Below are 18381 nucleotides of genomic sequence, written 5' to 3' on the forward strand. Positions count from 1 at the left end.
CACCCCATGTGCACAAACATATGCACACAGGAAAACAAGAAAACTCAGAAAACATGAATAGTTCCAGTCTCTCAGGCTCATTTTTCCTTGAAACTATGTTCATTTGTCATTTGCATCATTTTTTTTCTTTTCCACCTCAACCATTCCATGGACCCTTTACCAATATTATGGCAAAATTCGACTGTTGACTAACCATCTAAGAAAATAACATAATTTGTTTATTGATGATTGAAGCTGAATGTTTCAGCCCGACTATGTGTTGTGTAAATGTTTCAAAATATCAATCTGATAAGAAAGTTTTTTCCTTTTTTTCTTGGGGAAATGTTTGGGAAGTCAATCAGTTACTCTTTATTATCTTCAATCTTTCTTAACTATAATAAATTTCTTTTTCCAGATTGATAGATTTGGACATTTCAAATTATGGCATGCTGGTGGATCAGCCTTAGTAGCTGTTTCATTTTCATTGGTCTTCGGTGGTTGCATGCCTTGTTTGGTGTTGGGGAATTCTTCTGCCCTGCGCACCATTGTTTTTTCCACATTTGCTGCTATTTTCAATATCGGCTGGGCTGCTACTCAAATCTCCCATATGTAACTACTTTCCTATGGTGGCACACTTAATTTCATGCTTCACTTCCGTTTTTCAATGGTACTTGGCTAGTTTCCCTTTAGTAATCTCTCTCTCTCTCAGGTCTATGGTGATCTGTATCACACTAAATGCAACAAGCAGGGTGGTGCTTGCAAGCTGCCGTAATGCTTTTACAATGGTTAGCTGCTTTGTTTATCCTGCTCTTAATTTCAACTACAAGTTATCTTTTGGATGGTTTGCAACTATGAAACCTATTTTTATCTGAAAATGGTACCATCTAGGAAAATAGTTCATTTACTTATTTTCTTGTTTTTTATATGATAGGTTGCCAACCTTAGCTTATATGGAATTGCTTTCTACGTGTTCAATTCCAACAATGCAACAACACCTATTGATATTGAAAGACAGGTAAATATTATCAGTCATATTAGTCTTGGCCCATTGGTTTTTCTGTTTAACTAACACTTGCTTACTTGGCAGTATAGCTGGATTGCTTATTTGTCAATTTTTGTGGGATGCTGCTTCGTGGCCATATTTCTTGTTGGTACTAAAGAACCAAGGTGCACTTATAAGTTTCTTCTAGATATTTGAACGTTTTCAGTCTTTTATTTAGATGGCCTGCTACTTGCCATAAGAACCTGGTTTACCAATTCTTTATTTGCAAACACATGGAAAGCAGTTTGCCCCAGCTGCTTCCTAGTGATATCAAAGTTTAAATCCCAATGACTCAGGTATTGACTTGGAAATGCCTGACTCGTGACTTGGCCCAAGCATGATAACTTCTAAATGTATAGAATCTCTCTCTCTCTCTCTCTCTCTCTCTCTCTCTATATATATATATATATATATATATATATATATATATATATATATATAACGCCCCAAAATCTAGGACTTGTAACTTTTTATGAAAAGTTTGAAAGATTTGAAATCATTCGTTTATCAGAGTTTTTTTAAAAAGTAATTCAGCGAAAAATGATATTTGAACTAGCAAGTCAATGGATCTTGGGCGCATTACAGCGCAAACTTTCTTTTATAACAGATTTGAAGCTCTATACATTTAAGAAATCAAATAGATTATAGAAATGCAATTTTTAATATTTTTAAGACTTGTACAAATGAGAGATTTTCAAGAAAACCTTTATGCAAATTTACCGAAATGACCTTAGAAGTGAAACGTCAGGGGAAAAGTCTCATCTTTATCTCATCACACCATCGTGCCATCATAGTCCGTACAGATCGAATTATCACATGTGCCTATAAAATTGGTCAGTTTCACGAAAAACTGGTAGGTGCACAAGTGAGGCAATATGAAATTGAAATAAACAATTATAATCAGTAATGAGTTATGTCTAGCATGATTAGTTGACTTATACCAACAAGTAAGCTACCTTTAGCATGAGCAATAGACTATGCAAATGAATAAGTATTTTTAACATTAACAATTGAGTATGCAAATAAATAAAGGGTTTCAATGTGAGCAATTAATTATAAAATCAAGTGAGCTATCATCTATCACAAGATAAGAGTTCATTCATCACAAGGCATACACGATTTCACGACAAATAATTAAATTAATCATAAGGTGCAAGTCATTGCACAACAAATAGTTTATAAGCTACACGCGGTAAGCAATCACACGACAACAATTATATTAATCAAAAGATGTAAACAACTTATAAGACAAGCAACTACATTAGTCTTAGTTGTAAACAATTTGTAGATTACGAGTTGTAAGCAGTTACACTAGTTATAAGAGACTCGAGCCAACAAGTGTTGTGAATAGGGTATTTATTGTTTCGATATTAGCTGGCCTTGCGGGTACGTACAAGGCACGATGCGTAGAAACAACCAAGACTAATCCAGGGGTTTATTATGCCATGTATTTTAGATACCCGGGTAGCTAGCTGAGTTCGCTCCTAAGGGGACGGCCAGTAACCAAGAGAGAAAATCTCCAAAGACATTTGTGGCCTATGGATGCATCCAATTTCTGAAGAAGTGCCTGAAGCTACTTTTTGTAACCCATTTTTCTTAACTCCGATGACTAGGTGTAAAAATCAGTGTTAAAAAAAAATCGGAAGTCGGGTCGAACTCGACCCGTATCCTTAACCCGGTAGGGTTTTAAAACCCTGTTCCGAGTTTTTCTTTCCCTTCCTCCATGTAGCTGCCTTGCACGAAAGGGGCTCCCCGTAACCGACGGGGCCACGATTCCCCCCTTCTCCCTGTGCCTTCCTATTAAGCAACGCAGAGGGAGAGGAGGCCCTCATGCGCAACTCCTCTCCCCCTCCTTATCGTTCTTCTTCCTGCGTGCAGCAGCCGCCGACGTCGGCAAGAGACAGGTACGCTTCCCCTCTTCGTCCCTCTGTCTTCTCCCTTAACTCCCTCTTCTGCGTGCGTCAGGAGGCCGACAGGGAGTCGACGGTCGCTCCCTGCTGTGATTCTTCTCCGAGACACGATCGTCGGGATGCCGGTAGAGAGCTGACGGGCCTCCCTGCGACAATTTCTTTTCCCCCCGTTGGTGCCTCTCTGCTCTGCCGAGGGACCAGCGGGAGGCCGATGGTCCCAACTGTCCCGCTTTTTGCCTCTCTGAGGTCGTAGGGACCCGACAGCCCCCCCCCCCTGCCACAACTTTTTCCCCCTTTCCTCTAAGTTGGTTGTCGGGGAACCCACGGGAGGTCGACGACCCCCCCTGCCGTGTGCCTCCTCTCTTTTGCCTATCGGAGGTCGGCAAGGATCCGACGGCCCCCCTACGACGATTCTTCCCCTTTCCGTCGCTCTTTGTCCCGTTCCCCCTCTATTCTCTGCATTCGCCGGGAGGCCGGCAGGGTGCCGGAGGCCTTGTCGTGCCTCCCATCGCTCTTCCTTTTTCCTGGGGCCCTGCCGACGGTTGACAGGTGGACGGTGGCCCCTGTCGCCCTTGACCCCTCCTTTGTAGCCCGTCAGGGGGTCGAGAGGGGGGCTAGGGCTGGGGGGGCCTACCTCCCCTTTTCCCCTCGGTTCCGGCCAACAGGCAGGGTTTTCCCCTGCTTGATCCCCCTCTTTCGAGGAGACCCAACGGAGGCTCCAGGTGGCTGGTAGGAGCAGGTAGTGCATGCCACCTTGTGTTGGGACGTGGCAGGTTCAAAACACAATGGTATAGTTATAAAATTGGTAGGCGTCCGCTTAACCACACATCGCAAATTTGAAACCCGGTGGTAAGTTGACTAGTAATCGGGTAGGGTTTTCTTAACCCCACCCTTTCCTTTTTTTTAAGCCGATCTCAGCTTGATTGGGGTCCAACCGAGTGTGGCTCTATTAGGGGCCTAGTCGATGCCCTCAATATTTTCGCTCGGTGCTCGCCGACTCGAGGCCTAGCTCAGACTAGCAACCCAGGCTAGGGTTGTGTTTCGCTTGTGGTGACCTCTTTCCTGTGTTTGGCAGACACTCCGACGATACTAGATGGAGTCGTTCCTCACCATCGGCATTTCTGAGTTTTTCCTTCAAGTGTCGATTTTAAGGTACGGGTTCTTAAAATGGATGAGAAATCGGGTGGAGATTGGGTTCCATGCAATCTTTGGATGGAAATCCATGGAGGAGCAGTGGATCTATGATTTCCACCGTTACCTATCTGTATTTTTGGTATTTTTATTGGTTTCAGCAAAGAAAATTTGTATGTTGTGTATGGGCTGGATAGTTTGGTGAAAAGAAAAAAAAAATTATATGGGGGTTTAGCGAGTGTGGCTCTATTAGGGGCCTAGTCGACGCCCTCAATATTCTCGCTCGGTGCTCGCCGACTCGAGGCCTAGCTCAGACTAGCAACCCAGGCTAGGGTTGCGTTTCGCTTGTGGTGACCTCTTTCCTGTGTTTGGCAGACACTCCGACGATGCTAGATGGAGTCGTTCCTCACCATCGGCATTTCTGAGTTTTTCCTTCAAGTGTCGATTTTAAGGTACGGGTTCTTAAAATGGATGAGAAATCGGGTGGAGATTGGGTTCCATGCAATCTTTGGATGGAAATCCATGGAGGAGCAGTGGATCTACGATTTCCACCGTTACCTATCTGTATTTTTGGTATTTTTATTGGTTTCAGCAAAGAAAATTTGTATGCTGTGTATGGGCTGGATAGTTTGGTGAAAAGAAAAAAAAATTATATGGGGGTTTAGCGCTGGCCCACAGGCATTCACTTTCTGGTTAATCATGTATGTACCTGTAATACAAACTGTCTCACTTTCTTTGCACCTAATTTATCTCTGATTTTATTTAAGCATTGACAGTCAAACTAATGTACATATTTATATCTTCATACCCTGTTAACTGCTGATTTACCATAAATGTGCTTGAAAGTTATATTCGAAGCATAGGGGTATGGGGCGATATAGCCAGGGAGTCGGCTGGACTGGTTGGCAGGTCCATTTGGCTGAGTTGTTATGGCTAGCCGGTCAGCAGGTTGTCTGGTCTGGGAGTGTCCTACCCGACCAGCAGTTTAAGGATATGCAAAATATAACTGTTGGACAAAAAGGGAGAAATGTGAATTCTATACATGCAGAACTTAAATCTGACACATGTAATGCTATTAGTTATGCATCAAATCATGAAAATTATGTTATGCAAATGCTAAATAATTGAGGTTTCACTTAACATGGACATGCATAATAAACAGTTTTGTTCACGTGCACACACACTCAAAGGGAGTATGCATTGACATGGATACGTGGGTATGGATGTAGGAAATACACATGACAAAAATGCATGTGTTGTGGAGAATTACATGCTTATGATTGACTTTGTTTTGCATGGGTGCATGTGCATTTGACACATTAGTCTGATGTTATATAACACATCACTTTGGTTTTGTTGTGTGATGCATCGATGGCCTAATGGATCATCACCGGCCCGGAGAGACGTGGACTTGGTTCTTTTTCATATGTTTTATTGCATCACTTAAACCACACATGTTGGTTTTGCATACTACTACACTGTTCTAGTTGTCCTCATGGGCTGGAGTCTCGAAAGAATTCTCGCAGGGGTGGATGCGAGCTTTTGCCTTTACTTTTTTCATATGGTATTACAAAACTTAAAGAATTGACTTTTAATAAAAGATAATAAGTAATAACAGTGTAATATACGTTCTAGGATCTCCCATCTGGAGAATGGGGATCTAAGAGATCCGGTCTTGGGGAGACTGTGTGGATACAAAAACTTTGTGTGCTTTATTTTGTCCTCTGAACCCGATATTGAGGTTTCTTCTCTTGACCACGGTTTTAGGGAGAGTCCGCCACTTTACTTGAGGGTGGTGTTTTGACACAACTGTTGTTTTTGCTATCAAGAAAGTGACACTTGTGGGCGTGGGGTGTCCCGTGTGTCATCGACATTAGATGTGGAGGTCTAATGTTTCGAAGGTGAATCGGTCAAGGGCTAAGTTTGGAACCCAGTAATAAAGTACAAATTGTGTGCTAAGCTACCCTGGAAACATAACTTATCATCGGAGATTGTACCCGTTTGGTGTATCCGCGAGCAATGATAATTAAAAAGAAGAACTTAAAGTTGTATCATTTAATAAGACATGCATATGGAAAAAGAGAAACTTAAATGAAAGATAACAAAAGGATTCATGCATTGCACAAAAATCATGCATTTTCCTGTTATGCATTAGATCATGCATATTTTCATTGTTCCCTCAATCATTACATGATGGTGAGTGTATAATAGTTACTTCTTAGGATTTCGATTCTGACACCCTACTTTATTGGTTTTTCATAGAAACAGATGATCAGTGAAGTCGACAGCTACTGGGAGGGCACGAGAGTCACTTGTGGACAGAGTGACTCTTTCTTTTTTGTCCTTTAGTTCTACTGTTCTTTTCAGTTCTTTTGTTTTAGTCAGTTGTTTTCGTTATTTTCTGTTGAGTAAAACATTGTCTCTGAAATTGATTCTTGATTCATAAATAAAGAGGTTGTTTTGGTTCTTATGGATGATGATTGTAAGTTCCTTTGTGGTGATTGACTATTCAGTTGGAATTGTAATCGTGAGAACTCCGGGTCTCTAAGAAGTTTTTCGCACTGTTTTTTCTTTTAAAAATCACATTTTCAAGGGGTATGAGTTGGGGTCGTTACATTGGGGAAGCCGAGTCTTTTGCCTGAAATAGTCATTAATGGCCTGTCCATCGGAGTTTTTGTACCATTCTTTCTTTCTCTTGATAAAGTCGGCGGGTCGAATGGGTACGTCAGGTGTTACTTAACTGAAGACCCATTCTATATGCTCTGGTCTTCCGACCCACTTGAGCATCTTGCCTGTGAAGGCGAAACCATCACCATTAGGTGATTTATACGCGCCATTGCACGTTCGAAGCAACCACACACCTCTTATCCTACTCACCGCAGTACACAACGTACTTGTTCAAAAGTATAACCACAATGAGAGGGGTCAACTTATTATGAGGGTGAAAACATTACCATTTTGTGGTCTCAAACACGGGTCATCGCACGTTCGAGGTAAACATAGACCTCTCATCCTACTCATCGTAGCACGCAATGTACTTATTTAAAAGTACAACTACGATGAAAGGGGTATGGATTTCTCAAAGGAAACCCCTAAAACATTGTTTTGCCAAAAATACATGGTGTAACCTTTCAAGTTCAAACTTGACATGTTCTAGTCCTTTTTTACCGTCATGAGCCTCTTGCTTGTTAGGCAATCATCAACATTACATAATTACAATAATGTGCCAAAAACATGTTTCAAGGCTACTAGAGACCTCTCATCCTACTTCTCATAGTCCAAACATATCGTACAAGCAAAAAATTACAACTACGAAAAGAGGGAACAAGGTTTCACAAAAGAAGTGACAAGACAACCCAACAAAGTCTCGCACAGAGTTACCAGTCGAGGAAGAGGGAGCGGGAAGCGATACAGGAAGCGGGAACGAGAAGCGAGGCACTTTCAAAATTTTAGGAAGCGGGAAGCGTGGGATGACTTAGAAGAAAATCACAAACGAGGAAGCGGGGCTTAAGTTAAGGGTAAGCGAAAAAAAAAATATGTGGATGAATGGGCCCATATATTTGTTCCCCAAGTTGAAAACTTTGCAAGCCAGTACTCGAATTCAAGAGTTCAATAAGTGAATGAATCATGGGTTTTTTCCCCCAATGACGCATCTGGCTGAACAAGTTTACAGCTTTGCTCAGATATCCATGTCTGGCATGGACCCAAATAATAGAATTCAAACAGATCACATCTTGAAACTGCATTAGCTCAAATGATTTGATGGCTTCGCTTAAGCAATCGCAAGAAGAATACATGTCAACTATTGCATTAGCGATGAAAAAATGAGATTCAGCCAATCCAGTTTTAATCATGCGACAATGCACTTGCTTTCCCTAGATCAAAACACCTTCATGATCACAACCATGAATGACATAACAATAACTAACTCCATTTGGTTCCATGCCTGCTGCATGCATCTTTCGAAACATGTCAAGCAATTCGTCTGATCGACCATATTTGCTATATCCCCAAAGTATCGAGTTCCAAGTAGCCAAAGTTCGCTCCGACATTAAACCAAACACTTTGATCGCATCATCTATGCTCCAGCATTGCATATAAAAACCAACAAGAGCAGACCCAACATACAAATTCAACTCAAACCCAAGAACTATACTCAGATTATGAATCTGAGGTCCCCATTCTACAGTGTCAGTACAGACGCCAAGAATGCTACTAAATGTCGATGCGTTACCCTTAAGTCCCCCTTGATTCATCCATATATACAATTTAAGAAGCCCGAAAGCGAGGCGGAAGCAAAAAAAAACACAAAAAAAAATGAAAAAAATAGGGAAGCGAGGGGGAAGCGCGCTTCCCATAAAAGGGAAACACGCTTCCCAAAAAAATATGTGCTTCTCTTCGTGTTTTGGAAGCGTGATGTTTCGCGCTTTCGAAACATGTTTCGAGGAAGCGTGCTTCCCCATGCACCTAGGTGCTTCCAGTAACTCTGGTCTCGCAACGAAATTGATGTAACAAAAATCTAGCGATGATGCAAGTTCTTCAGTAGAACCCTTGCCCAACCCAATGCATATGCTCCTAGACAGGGTTATCCGAGTTGTATCGAAAATGAATCGAAGTTGTAAAATGCTTCTCCCAAATACATTGATTTGGGAGATCCAGTTGCTATCTCACAAAAGACTTTCAAAATCTGCTTTACAAAACTATGCATTTCAAAAATAGGTTTGCGCCTAAAAATCATCTTTGTTGGAGAACCGAAGGGCATAAGTGTGAGTCGTGTCTTTTAAAATAAATAAGTGAAATGGAATACGCTCAAAGCTGCACTTAAGTGCAAGTCAGCAAAAAGCAAGCTCGTGTACAATACAGTGCGACAGTAAGGTGCGATCGATCCCCAAAGTGCAGAACTGCATGTCGAGCGCAGAAACCTTGTAAGCCGTGCACAAGGTATGAAACCGTACCTCGACTAAACAAACATGCAAGCAAGTGGATACGCAAGGTAGTGCACGAGATACAAAACCACACCTCAACTAAACAAACATGCAAGCAAGTGAATGCATAAGAGAGTGCACGAGGTACGAAACCACTCCTTGGCTAAACAAACATGCAAGCAAGTAATACACAAGGTAGTGCACGAGGTACGAAACCACACCTCGGCTAAATAATCATGCAAGCAAGTAAATGCATAGGGCAATGCACTGAAGGGCGTTCGCAAAGTAAAAACAAGAAAAGATAGAAAGAAAAGCCTAGGCACATTAAGCGCAGCAACAAAGTAAAGACAAGAAAGAAAAGACAGAAAATAAAAGCGAAAGTAAAGGCCTGGGCACATAAAGCGTAGGGCAAAGTAAAGACAGAAAGTAAATGCGACAATAAAAACTTGGGCACATAAAGCATGGCGGCAACAAATAGCAATAAAGACATGAAAGAAAAAGGACAAGGATCGTGAAACCACGTCCTTGAGTTAAATGCGTATATATATAGATATACATATACATATTGTCTTTAGTCCTTTCTTTTCTCATTTTAAGTTTTAATTGCTTAATTTAGGTTCGTTCATTGTCCTTTGCGCAACTTTCCCCTACATTGGGGGGGGGTGCGGTTTTGTGTATGCTTGCGAGCGTAAGTGATGACAGTCTCAGACCGCAAGGTGCGAGTGTGCTCCGTTGTGCAATCTACGAAGGTGCAACATGTTAGCATACGAGTTAAAGCTAAAAAAACCATAAACAGGTAAGAGGGCCTCCCTGCTTATCACTTCCGGTGATGATCATGTTGTCTACATAGAGAAGAAGAATGATAATACCTGCATTAAAATTCTTAACAAACAAAGTTATGTTAGTAAGACAAAATTAAAAACAAAAATCAATCGTAACTTGACTAAATTTATCATACCAAGCTTTTGGGGCTTGTTTAAGCCCATATAAAGCCTTATTTAATCGAAGAGCCTTACCTTTTGGAATGTTGGTGCCAGGTGGTGGTTTCATATATACTTCTTTAGCTAGACTTCCATTAAGAAATGCATTTTTAACATCCATTTGATATATATGCCATTTCTTTGAAGAAGCTAAAGCTATCAGGATCCTAATTGTGGTCATTCTAGCAACTGGAGTAAAAGTTTCTTCATAGTCTATTATATATTCTTGGGAATAGCCTTTAGCAACTAATCGGTTTTAAACCTTTCGAGAGTGCCATCACTCTTGGTTTTAACCTTATATACCCATCGACAACCTTTAGGCTTTTTATCTAGTGGAATATCTTGAATGGTCTAAGTATTCTGCTTTTTCTAAAGCTTTTAATTCTATTGTCATTGCTTCAACCCATTCAGATTGTTCCTTTGCTGTATTATAGATAGAAGGTTTTATGTAGGAGTGTATTAAAGCAATATAGACTTGATATTTTGGTGAAAAAGACTCATATGACATAAATTTTCAGGAATTGTAGACACTCTAGATAACTTTTTGGTTGACACTTGTTCCTGTTCTTTAGTATATTTTTTGAGAGCACATGGTTTCTCTAAATTACCTCGCTTAGAGTATTGAATACAATCTTGATGATCACTAGATGATTCTGTATTTGTCGTGTCATTTTGCTCTTCTGGACTTTCATCACCTTCATCAAATTTTGGAACTAAGTCCACCAGAAAAGAATACTCATCTGTTTCTTTAGAGTTCTCACTTAAAAAAAAAACTTTGTTTTTCCAAGAACACATTCCTTGATACATATAATTTTTTAGCTTTAAGATCAAAACATCTATAGCCTTTTTGATGACTTACATATCCTAAAAAGGCATAACGGATAGCACGAGGGGATAGTTTGTCATTTTTTTCGAAAAAAACAAGACATCTGCACCAAAAAACTCTTAACCTAGAATAATTTGGGATTTGTTTAAAAAGTTTTTCAACAGGAGATATATTGTTCAATGAAGAATATGGCATTCTGTTGATAAGGTAAATTGCAGTTAGAGTGACTTCAACTCAAAAAGTCTTTGGTACTTGATGTGTAATGAGTAAAGTTCTTGTTGTTTTTATAATATGTTTTTATAATATGTCTATGCTTTCTTTCTACTAAACTGTTTTGTTGAGGGGTATAGGGACATGATTTTTGATGCGTAATATCATATAAATTTAAATAATCTTTAAATTCTTTTGATAAAAATTCTCCTCCTGAATCAGTGCGAAAAATTGAAATATCATTCTTAAATTGATTTGTAACTAGATTATGAAATATTTAAAAGTGCGAGAAAACTTCAGATTTATGTTTAAGAAAATAGATCCAAGTATGTCTTGTGAAATCATCTACGAAAATTACATAATACATAAAACCACCTTCTGAAACAACCGATACGGGTCCCCATACATTCGAATGTATTAACTCAAGTGGTTGTGAAGAGACAAACGTTCTTTCTTGAAAAGATAATCTCTTTATTTTTCTAAGAATACATTTTTCACATGTAAATATTTCAAAATTACAAAAAAAAAATATCTTTAGAAAAAACTGGAACTTGGATACACTAGGATGGCCAAGTCTCTTGTGTCATAGATCCAAGTCAACTTTTTGAACATTACAACACAGTGTATTCTTGGGTATTTTCAAAAAATCCATGTAGTACAAGCCTCATTCTCTATGGCATTCCCAATCAACTTCCCTGACTGGTGATCCTGCACTTATCATCCATGAGAGGAGAAAAAAACATTACATCCATGGCCAGACAATTGAGAGACAGATAAAAGATTTAGGTTGAGTTTATGAATATATCTAACTTGTGGAACGCAAAACCTTTTATGAGTTTTGAAAAACATTTTCAAAATTTTCTATTCATTTGATTTCAAGAGATGTTCCATCAACGATAAAAACGTTTGACCTATTTGAGCTATGACATTTGGATAACATATCAATGTTTGGTGTCATATGAAAGGAATCACCAGAATCAAGGAGCTAAAGAGATTTAACAGGGTCGGAGATACGGACAGAAGAGACGGCGGCTCCAGTGGATGAGGATGCTCCTTTAAGCAGTGGTTGAAGTGCTTCCACCAATTGTGTTAAGGACATGCTCCCGATGGATGGTTCACTTGATTCTTGAGGAGGTCCGAAAGAGGCAACCTTCTTTTCATATGGTTTCTTCAATTTTGGACAATAAGTTTTCACATGTTTCGGTTCTTGGCAATAGTAACAAATTACCTTCCTTTTTTCAAACTCATTTTCGTGTTTCTCATCTTTTGTCCTCCCATAATTTGGGGGTTTGTATGTACGAATATGGTTTTTCGGTCCAGATAGTGTTAGAACCGAGTCATCATCACTCTTGATGATTCTATTCTTGAGCCTAGTATCCTCCATACTCAATTGTTCTATTATGTCTTTTATTGAGGGAACCTTCCCTCTATAAAAAAGAATGGACTTGGTAGATTCAAATTCTGATCTTAGTTCATTAACAAACTGGAAAAAGTGCTCCGCATTTATTTGATTTTGGCGAAATTGTATGTCTTGTGAACCATGCCACTTTGGTTCAAGAAGAGCCAACTCTTCCCATAATTCGACCAAGCTATTATAGTATTCTTTAATGCTTTTGTCCTCTTGAATCATATTCCGAACTTGGTTTTGTAAATTGCACACATGTACAATGTCTTTAAGAGAATACATTATCTTAAGATAGTCCCAAGCATCATTAGCATGTTCAAATTTTGCAATACTTGAACATTTCTTGATATCTACGCTATTTATGAGCCAAGACATAATCTTGGCATGTCTCATTCTCCATTCCTTCCACTTTTTCTCATAAGTGGTAACAACTTTGGTTTTTTCAACTTCCGTAAGAGGTATTTCTTTTTCACCTTCAATCTTTGTAAGGATTAGTTTAGGTTCCAAATCAGTCTTATCCACTAATCCCTATGTAACGCTCCAAAATTTCAAACTTGCGAACCTTTCAGAAAACAGGCAAGAGACTAGAGAAAATCTCTTTCCTCCAGAGTTTGTTTATAAAATCAGCGGAAGACCTTTCTTTTGTTAATTCATAAGGCAAGCTGACAACTTTGGGCATGTTAGCTAAAAGAACCAAAACTCACCAAAATTCGGATATCCCAAGAAAAATCCGTTACAAACCCAAAATGTCCAGGACGCGAGCTAAGATCAGAAAGAAGTCCTGAAGCCATCTTGCAATCACGCCATCGCCCGTGGTGTACCTAATCATCACTTGTACCCATAGAATGGGTTAGTTTCGTGAAAAACTAGTAGGTGCACAAGAGAGACTATAGGAAACTGAATTAAGCACATTTAATTAAGTATGCTAAGCAGTTTAAAGCAGATATGCAGTTAAACAGGTAAGCAGTGAACGACAGGTAAGCAGTGCAAACGGGTAAGTAGTGCAAACGCGTAAGTAATGCAAGCGAGTAAGCAGTGCTAATGCGTAAGTAGTGGAAACGCGTAAGTAATGCGAGCGAGTAAGTAAGCAGTGCAAATGTGTAAGTAGTGCAAACGCGTAAGTAATGCAAGCGAGTAAGTAAGCAGTGCAAATGGCAAAACGTAGCAAGACGATTCATTTGATCATAGGTTGTGAACCACCACACAACTAGCTTGTTCTCGTTCCTAGAACGGGGTCTCTACATTTAATCATTATCAGGACATCGTTTGTCGCTCTCACTACTTCTAACAAACGCTTTGTCCTGAACAACCTTAAACTATTCCCATTTCTCAAGGCCTTAAGCGGCCACCTGCCATCGGTTATGACTCACTAAGGCGTCATACTTTCTCAGAAAAGCCCACCCTTCCGTAGAAGGTCCAAAACATGATCACTATCTCAAATCGCTAATGATCTGATTCTCACATCTGAGTCCTACATGTAATCATGCTAAAACAGAAAGCCGATACTATAAATTCATAAGTGGATATCCCAAACAATCTCAGAAGATCATCACAGCTCACCATAACTTTTTATGGTAAGCAAAAACACAAGATCCACATCGGATCGCTTGGTCCGGGAGATATACGACCTGACAAGGAATTACCGCCCTAGAGGGTATACCTGGTCTTGGACCATACACTTCCTCACAGGAGTTCACCGTCTTTGCGGCTACCCATTCGTGGACAGTGTACATCCTCACAAAGATTCTATCGCTCTAGCCGGATTACTCGATCTGGGAAATGTATAACCTCACAAGGAATTACCGCTCTAGATGGTATACCTGAACTTGAACCATACACTTCCTCAAAGGAGTTCACCGTCTTTGCAGCTACCCGTTCGTGGACAGTGTACATCCTCACAGAGAATCTACCACTCTAGCCGGGTCACCTGGTCTTGATCATACATACCTGTTAAAATACAGTTTGCGTATGGATCTGGATCTAGATCCATACGCATGTTAAATGAAACGCATGCTCAATATAACCTCATTAACGACATTCTTGTAATATCTCTGATATTACAAGGATCATTGTATATCTGTTTGTTTTTATAAAGTTTAGGGTTTTGGAGGTCGAGCGATAGAGTGCCGCCCCAGCCAATTGTGCATCTCCTCTCTCTCTCTCCCCTTTTCCTGTGCAAGCTGAACCACACATACATCCATACGAAATTTGTCATGGTATCAGAGCTCGGGGTTGCGGAATCCTATTAGAGGCGTGTTCAGCGAGATCTGAAGAACCAGCGTGTTCAGCGAGATCTGAAGAAACAATTTCCTTCTCCTATGGTGGTGGCACTACCTGTTTAACACGGTAAGAGAGCACATTTGATTCTAGATTATTCATCGAGGTGAGATAAAAGGCTTGGCTGCTTCTTTCTTCTGCTCTCTCTTCTTCTGTCCTCTCTTTTGATATTCTATTTTCTTTTCTTCCATCTTTCTTTCTCTCATTCTCTCTCTTGATATTCTCTTCAAATTCTGAATATTGATTTTTGTTCTTAAAGGCCTTTCTTCTCGGTTTGGGTTTTCCTTTACCCTAAATATATATATATATATATATATATATATATATATATATATATATATATATATATATATATCTTTGCCCTCATTTTGGGTTTTATTTTATCCTATATATCGATTTCTGCATCTTTATTGCTGAATCGAGATTCACGTGAAACCCTTTTCTTTATTGCTGAATCGAGATTCACGTGAAACCCTAATTTCACATTTTTTTTTCTGCTGATTCTCGTTCATCGACGACTGTCAGTCATCGTTTCTTGATTCATCCGTTCTTAACGTCTGTCACATTCCTCATTTATAAGTGTTCCCCTCTCTGATTGCAGCCTGTTTGCTTCTTTTTTTATTGTAGTCACCATTTTTATTCAATCTCTTTGATTCCAGAAATTTTTCCTTTCATTTATTGCTATTTTAGTGTTCCCTGTGCAACGCTTATAGGCAGATTATAACAGTTTACACTCTCAAACCTGTTTGTTTCTTTCCATTCGTTTTGTTTGCTTATTCATTGTCCCATTGATATGGATTACTCATCGCCATCCGGTCCCTCTGCAAATTTCTTGAGCCAGCTCGTTACAAAAAAACTTACTCATTCTAATTTTTTGACTTGGAAGAGGCAAATCCTTCCTTTTATACGGAGTCAGGATCTCGATGAACATCTGGATGGTTTAGTTCCTATACCACCACGGCTTATATTGCAGGAAACCAAGGATGAGAAGGGTGACACAATTACCATTTCTATTAAAAATCCTGAGTATACAGCTTGGAGGAAGCGGGATCAGTCTTTGGTTGCTTATATTACGTCAACACTCTCTCAAGAAGTGTTGGTTACTCTTTTAGATGATTGCACTGCGGCGGATCTGTGGAGTAAGTTGTCTCAAACATACTCTCAGATATCAGAAGCCCGAGTTATGTACTTAAAAAATGAATTTCAAAGTTTGAAGAAAGTCTCCATGACAGTCATGGAATACATAGGTCGCTTGAAGAGTATTACTGATCAATTGGCGGTTATTGGAAGTGTTATTGCAGATAAAGATAAAGTTCAACAACTTCTCAATGGATTGGGTCCTGATTTTGACATGTTTACCACAACTTTATCATGCCTTCCTCACTTGCCCACTTTTGACGACCTTCAAGCGAAACTTCTCCAGCATGAGATGATTATGAAACAAAGGGCAGAAGGAAATGAATCAGCTCGTCCTCATTCAGTTTTGGCCATGGACACTTCTGTAGGTTTTGGATGAGGGAATGGAGGGCATCAAGGAGGCAGAGGCCGCAGACGTTTTGGGCAAGGAGGACGTGGTATCTTGCCTACACCTAATATTTCAGGGGTTTTTAATACAGGGAATCAGAGGAGAGTGCTCACTTGTTTCTTATGTAACAAAAGAGGACATGTGAAAGCTGATTGTTGGTTCAACCTACAGAATAGAGGAAAAATAAACAAAATTGAGAATAAATCAGCTACTACTGTGGACACAAAAGTGCCATCCACAGATGTGCAACAACTTTTGTTATCAGCATTGTCATAGATGACAATCAAGCAAAATGAACAAGGCGAATGGTATGTTGATTCAGGTGCCGCCACACATGTTACAGGTAATGCGGGTAAGTTATCTCACTTATTGCCTTATTTTGAAAAAGGTAGTATAGTTACGGGAGATGGAACTTATCACTCCATTAGTCATACTGGCAATGCACATATCCCTATGTCAAAGTCCTCACTTCACTTGTCCAATGTCCTTCTTGCTCATAATATTAAAAAGAACATTGTTTTTGTAGCTAAACTTATTGATGATATGAATTCTTCCGTCGAATTTACTCCCTCTTCTGTTTATGTTAAGGATCTACGAACGAAGGAGACGTTCGCTAAGGGGGAGCGACAAGAAAACATGTACGTCTTCAAAGAGATTCCTTCAGTGTCTTCGCCTTCAGTCTCAGTCCTCCAGTTGAAGTCGTCCAAGCATTCTTCAGTGTCTTCACCTTCAGAGTCTTTGTTTTTCCCTTCATTGGAAGTTTTTAATTCATCTCATTGTCATAAGCCAGATATTTGGCATAGTCGTTTGGGACATTGTAGTCGGGGTTTCGTTGAAAATCTTGTATCTGATGGTCTCCTTCCAGAGTCTAGTTTATGTTCATTTTTTGATAATAATAATAAATGTTCTTCATGCGAACTCTGCAAAAGCCATGTTCTTCCTTTTCATATTATAAATAAAAGAGCTTCAAAGCCATTTGAGATTATTTGTTCCGATGTTTGGGGACCCGCACCTATTCCTTCTCTTTCTAGCAGTCGTTACTATGTTGTCTTTATTGATTCCTATTCCCGTTATACTTGGATATATTTCTTAAAACACAAGCATGAAGTTTTTCAAATATTTCGGGAATTCCATTCGATGGTCAAAACAAAGTTTGCTTGTGATATTGTGCATTTACAATGTGATGGTGGAGGAGAGTATTCATCGAACGAGTTTATTGCCTTTCTTCGGGATAAAGGAATAAGTCGACAGGTTTCTTGCCCTCATACTCCTCAACAAAATGGGGTTGCGGAGAGGAAACACAAGCATATTGTCGAGAGCGCGATGAGCATGTTACATGATAGCAATGTGCCCGTTAGTCTTTGGACAGAAGTTTTTCACACATCTGTTCATATCATAAATCGTCTTCCTATGGCACTTTTGGATCGGAAATCTCCCTATTATACTTTATTTGGGCAACATCCCTCTTACGATGAGCTGCGTGTTTTTGGTTGTGTATGTTATGTACATATTGATTCATCTCTGCGAAATAAGTTTCGAGACAAGGTTGTCAAGTGCAGATTTGTTGGGTATGCAGATGAATACAAAGGTTATCGATGCTATGACCCTACTACAAAACGTATTAGGACCTTCAGAAATATTGTTTTTGACGAACGAAATTTTCAGGTCAATGACTCTGCAGCGTTGTCATCTTGAGCATTAGAAGTATATGATCCATGGATGAGCGCAGATCTTTTTGCTAATACAGGAGAAACATGTCAAACAAATTGTCCTTCCTTCGGCTTGAGTAGGGAGTTGAATGACTCACAGATGCATGTTGAATTATCTCCAGTTGAGCCACCCCCAGTAGAACGCTTCTTTGGACAAATATACACTAGACGGGACAAAAATACAGAGCCGAGGAATGTGGAAAGCATCGCCAATGATTCGGCTCAAAGGCCGTCACACATTAAGCATCCTATTCAATGATGGGTGAGTTATGAGACCTTCTCCCTTGATTTCCAGTTGTTTATGTCTCAGCTCACAAAACAGGATGAACCCACTTGTTTTAATCAAGCTCTTTAATCCCGTCATTGTACTGAAGCTATGAATAAAGAAATGGAAGCTCTTCATGAATGCCAGACTTGGGAAATAGTCCCTCAGCCAGAAGGAAAGAATGTAGTTGGCTCAAA

General features: G+C 39.7%; 1 protein-coding gene across 4 annotated transcripts in view; it reads left to right on the plus strand.

Moving 5' to 3' along the window:
* Nucleotides 1-18381, plus strand: part of LOC149815830 (uncharacterized) — a 110771-nt gene that overhangs the window by 17186 nt on the left and 75204 nt on the right. For all 4 annotated transcript variants that reach the window (XM_089990103.1, XM_089990102.1, XM_089990104.1 and 1 more), the window contains 4 exons: nucleotides 395-588; nucleotides 689-764; nucleotides 911-994; nucleotides 1067-1146. In XM_089990103.1, coding sequence (XP_089846229.1) covers nucleotides 395-588; nucleotides 689-764; nucleotides 911-994; nucleotides 1067-1146 — 434 coding nt within the window. The remainder of the gene's footprint in view (nucleotides 1-394; nucleotides 589-688; nucleotides 765-910; nucleotides 995-1066; nucleotides 1147-18381) is intronic.

The sequence above is a fragment of the Nuphar pumila genome, chromosome 15 (genome assembly GCF_984573655.1).
Source record: "Nuphar pumila chromosome 15, dmNupPumi1.hap1.1, whole genome shotgun sequence".
Classification (NCBI taxonomy): Eukaryota; Viridiplantae; Streptophyta; class Magnoliopsida; order Nymphaeales; family Nymphaeaceae; genus Nuphar; species Nuphar pumila.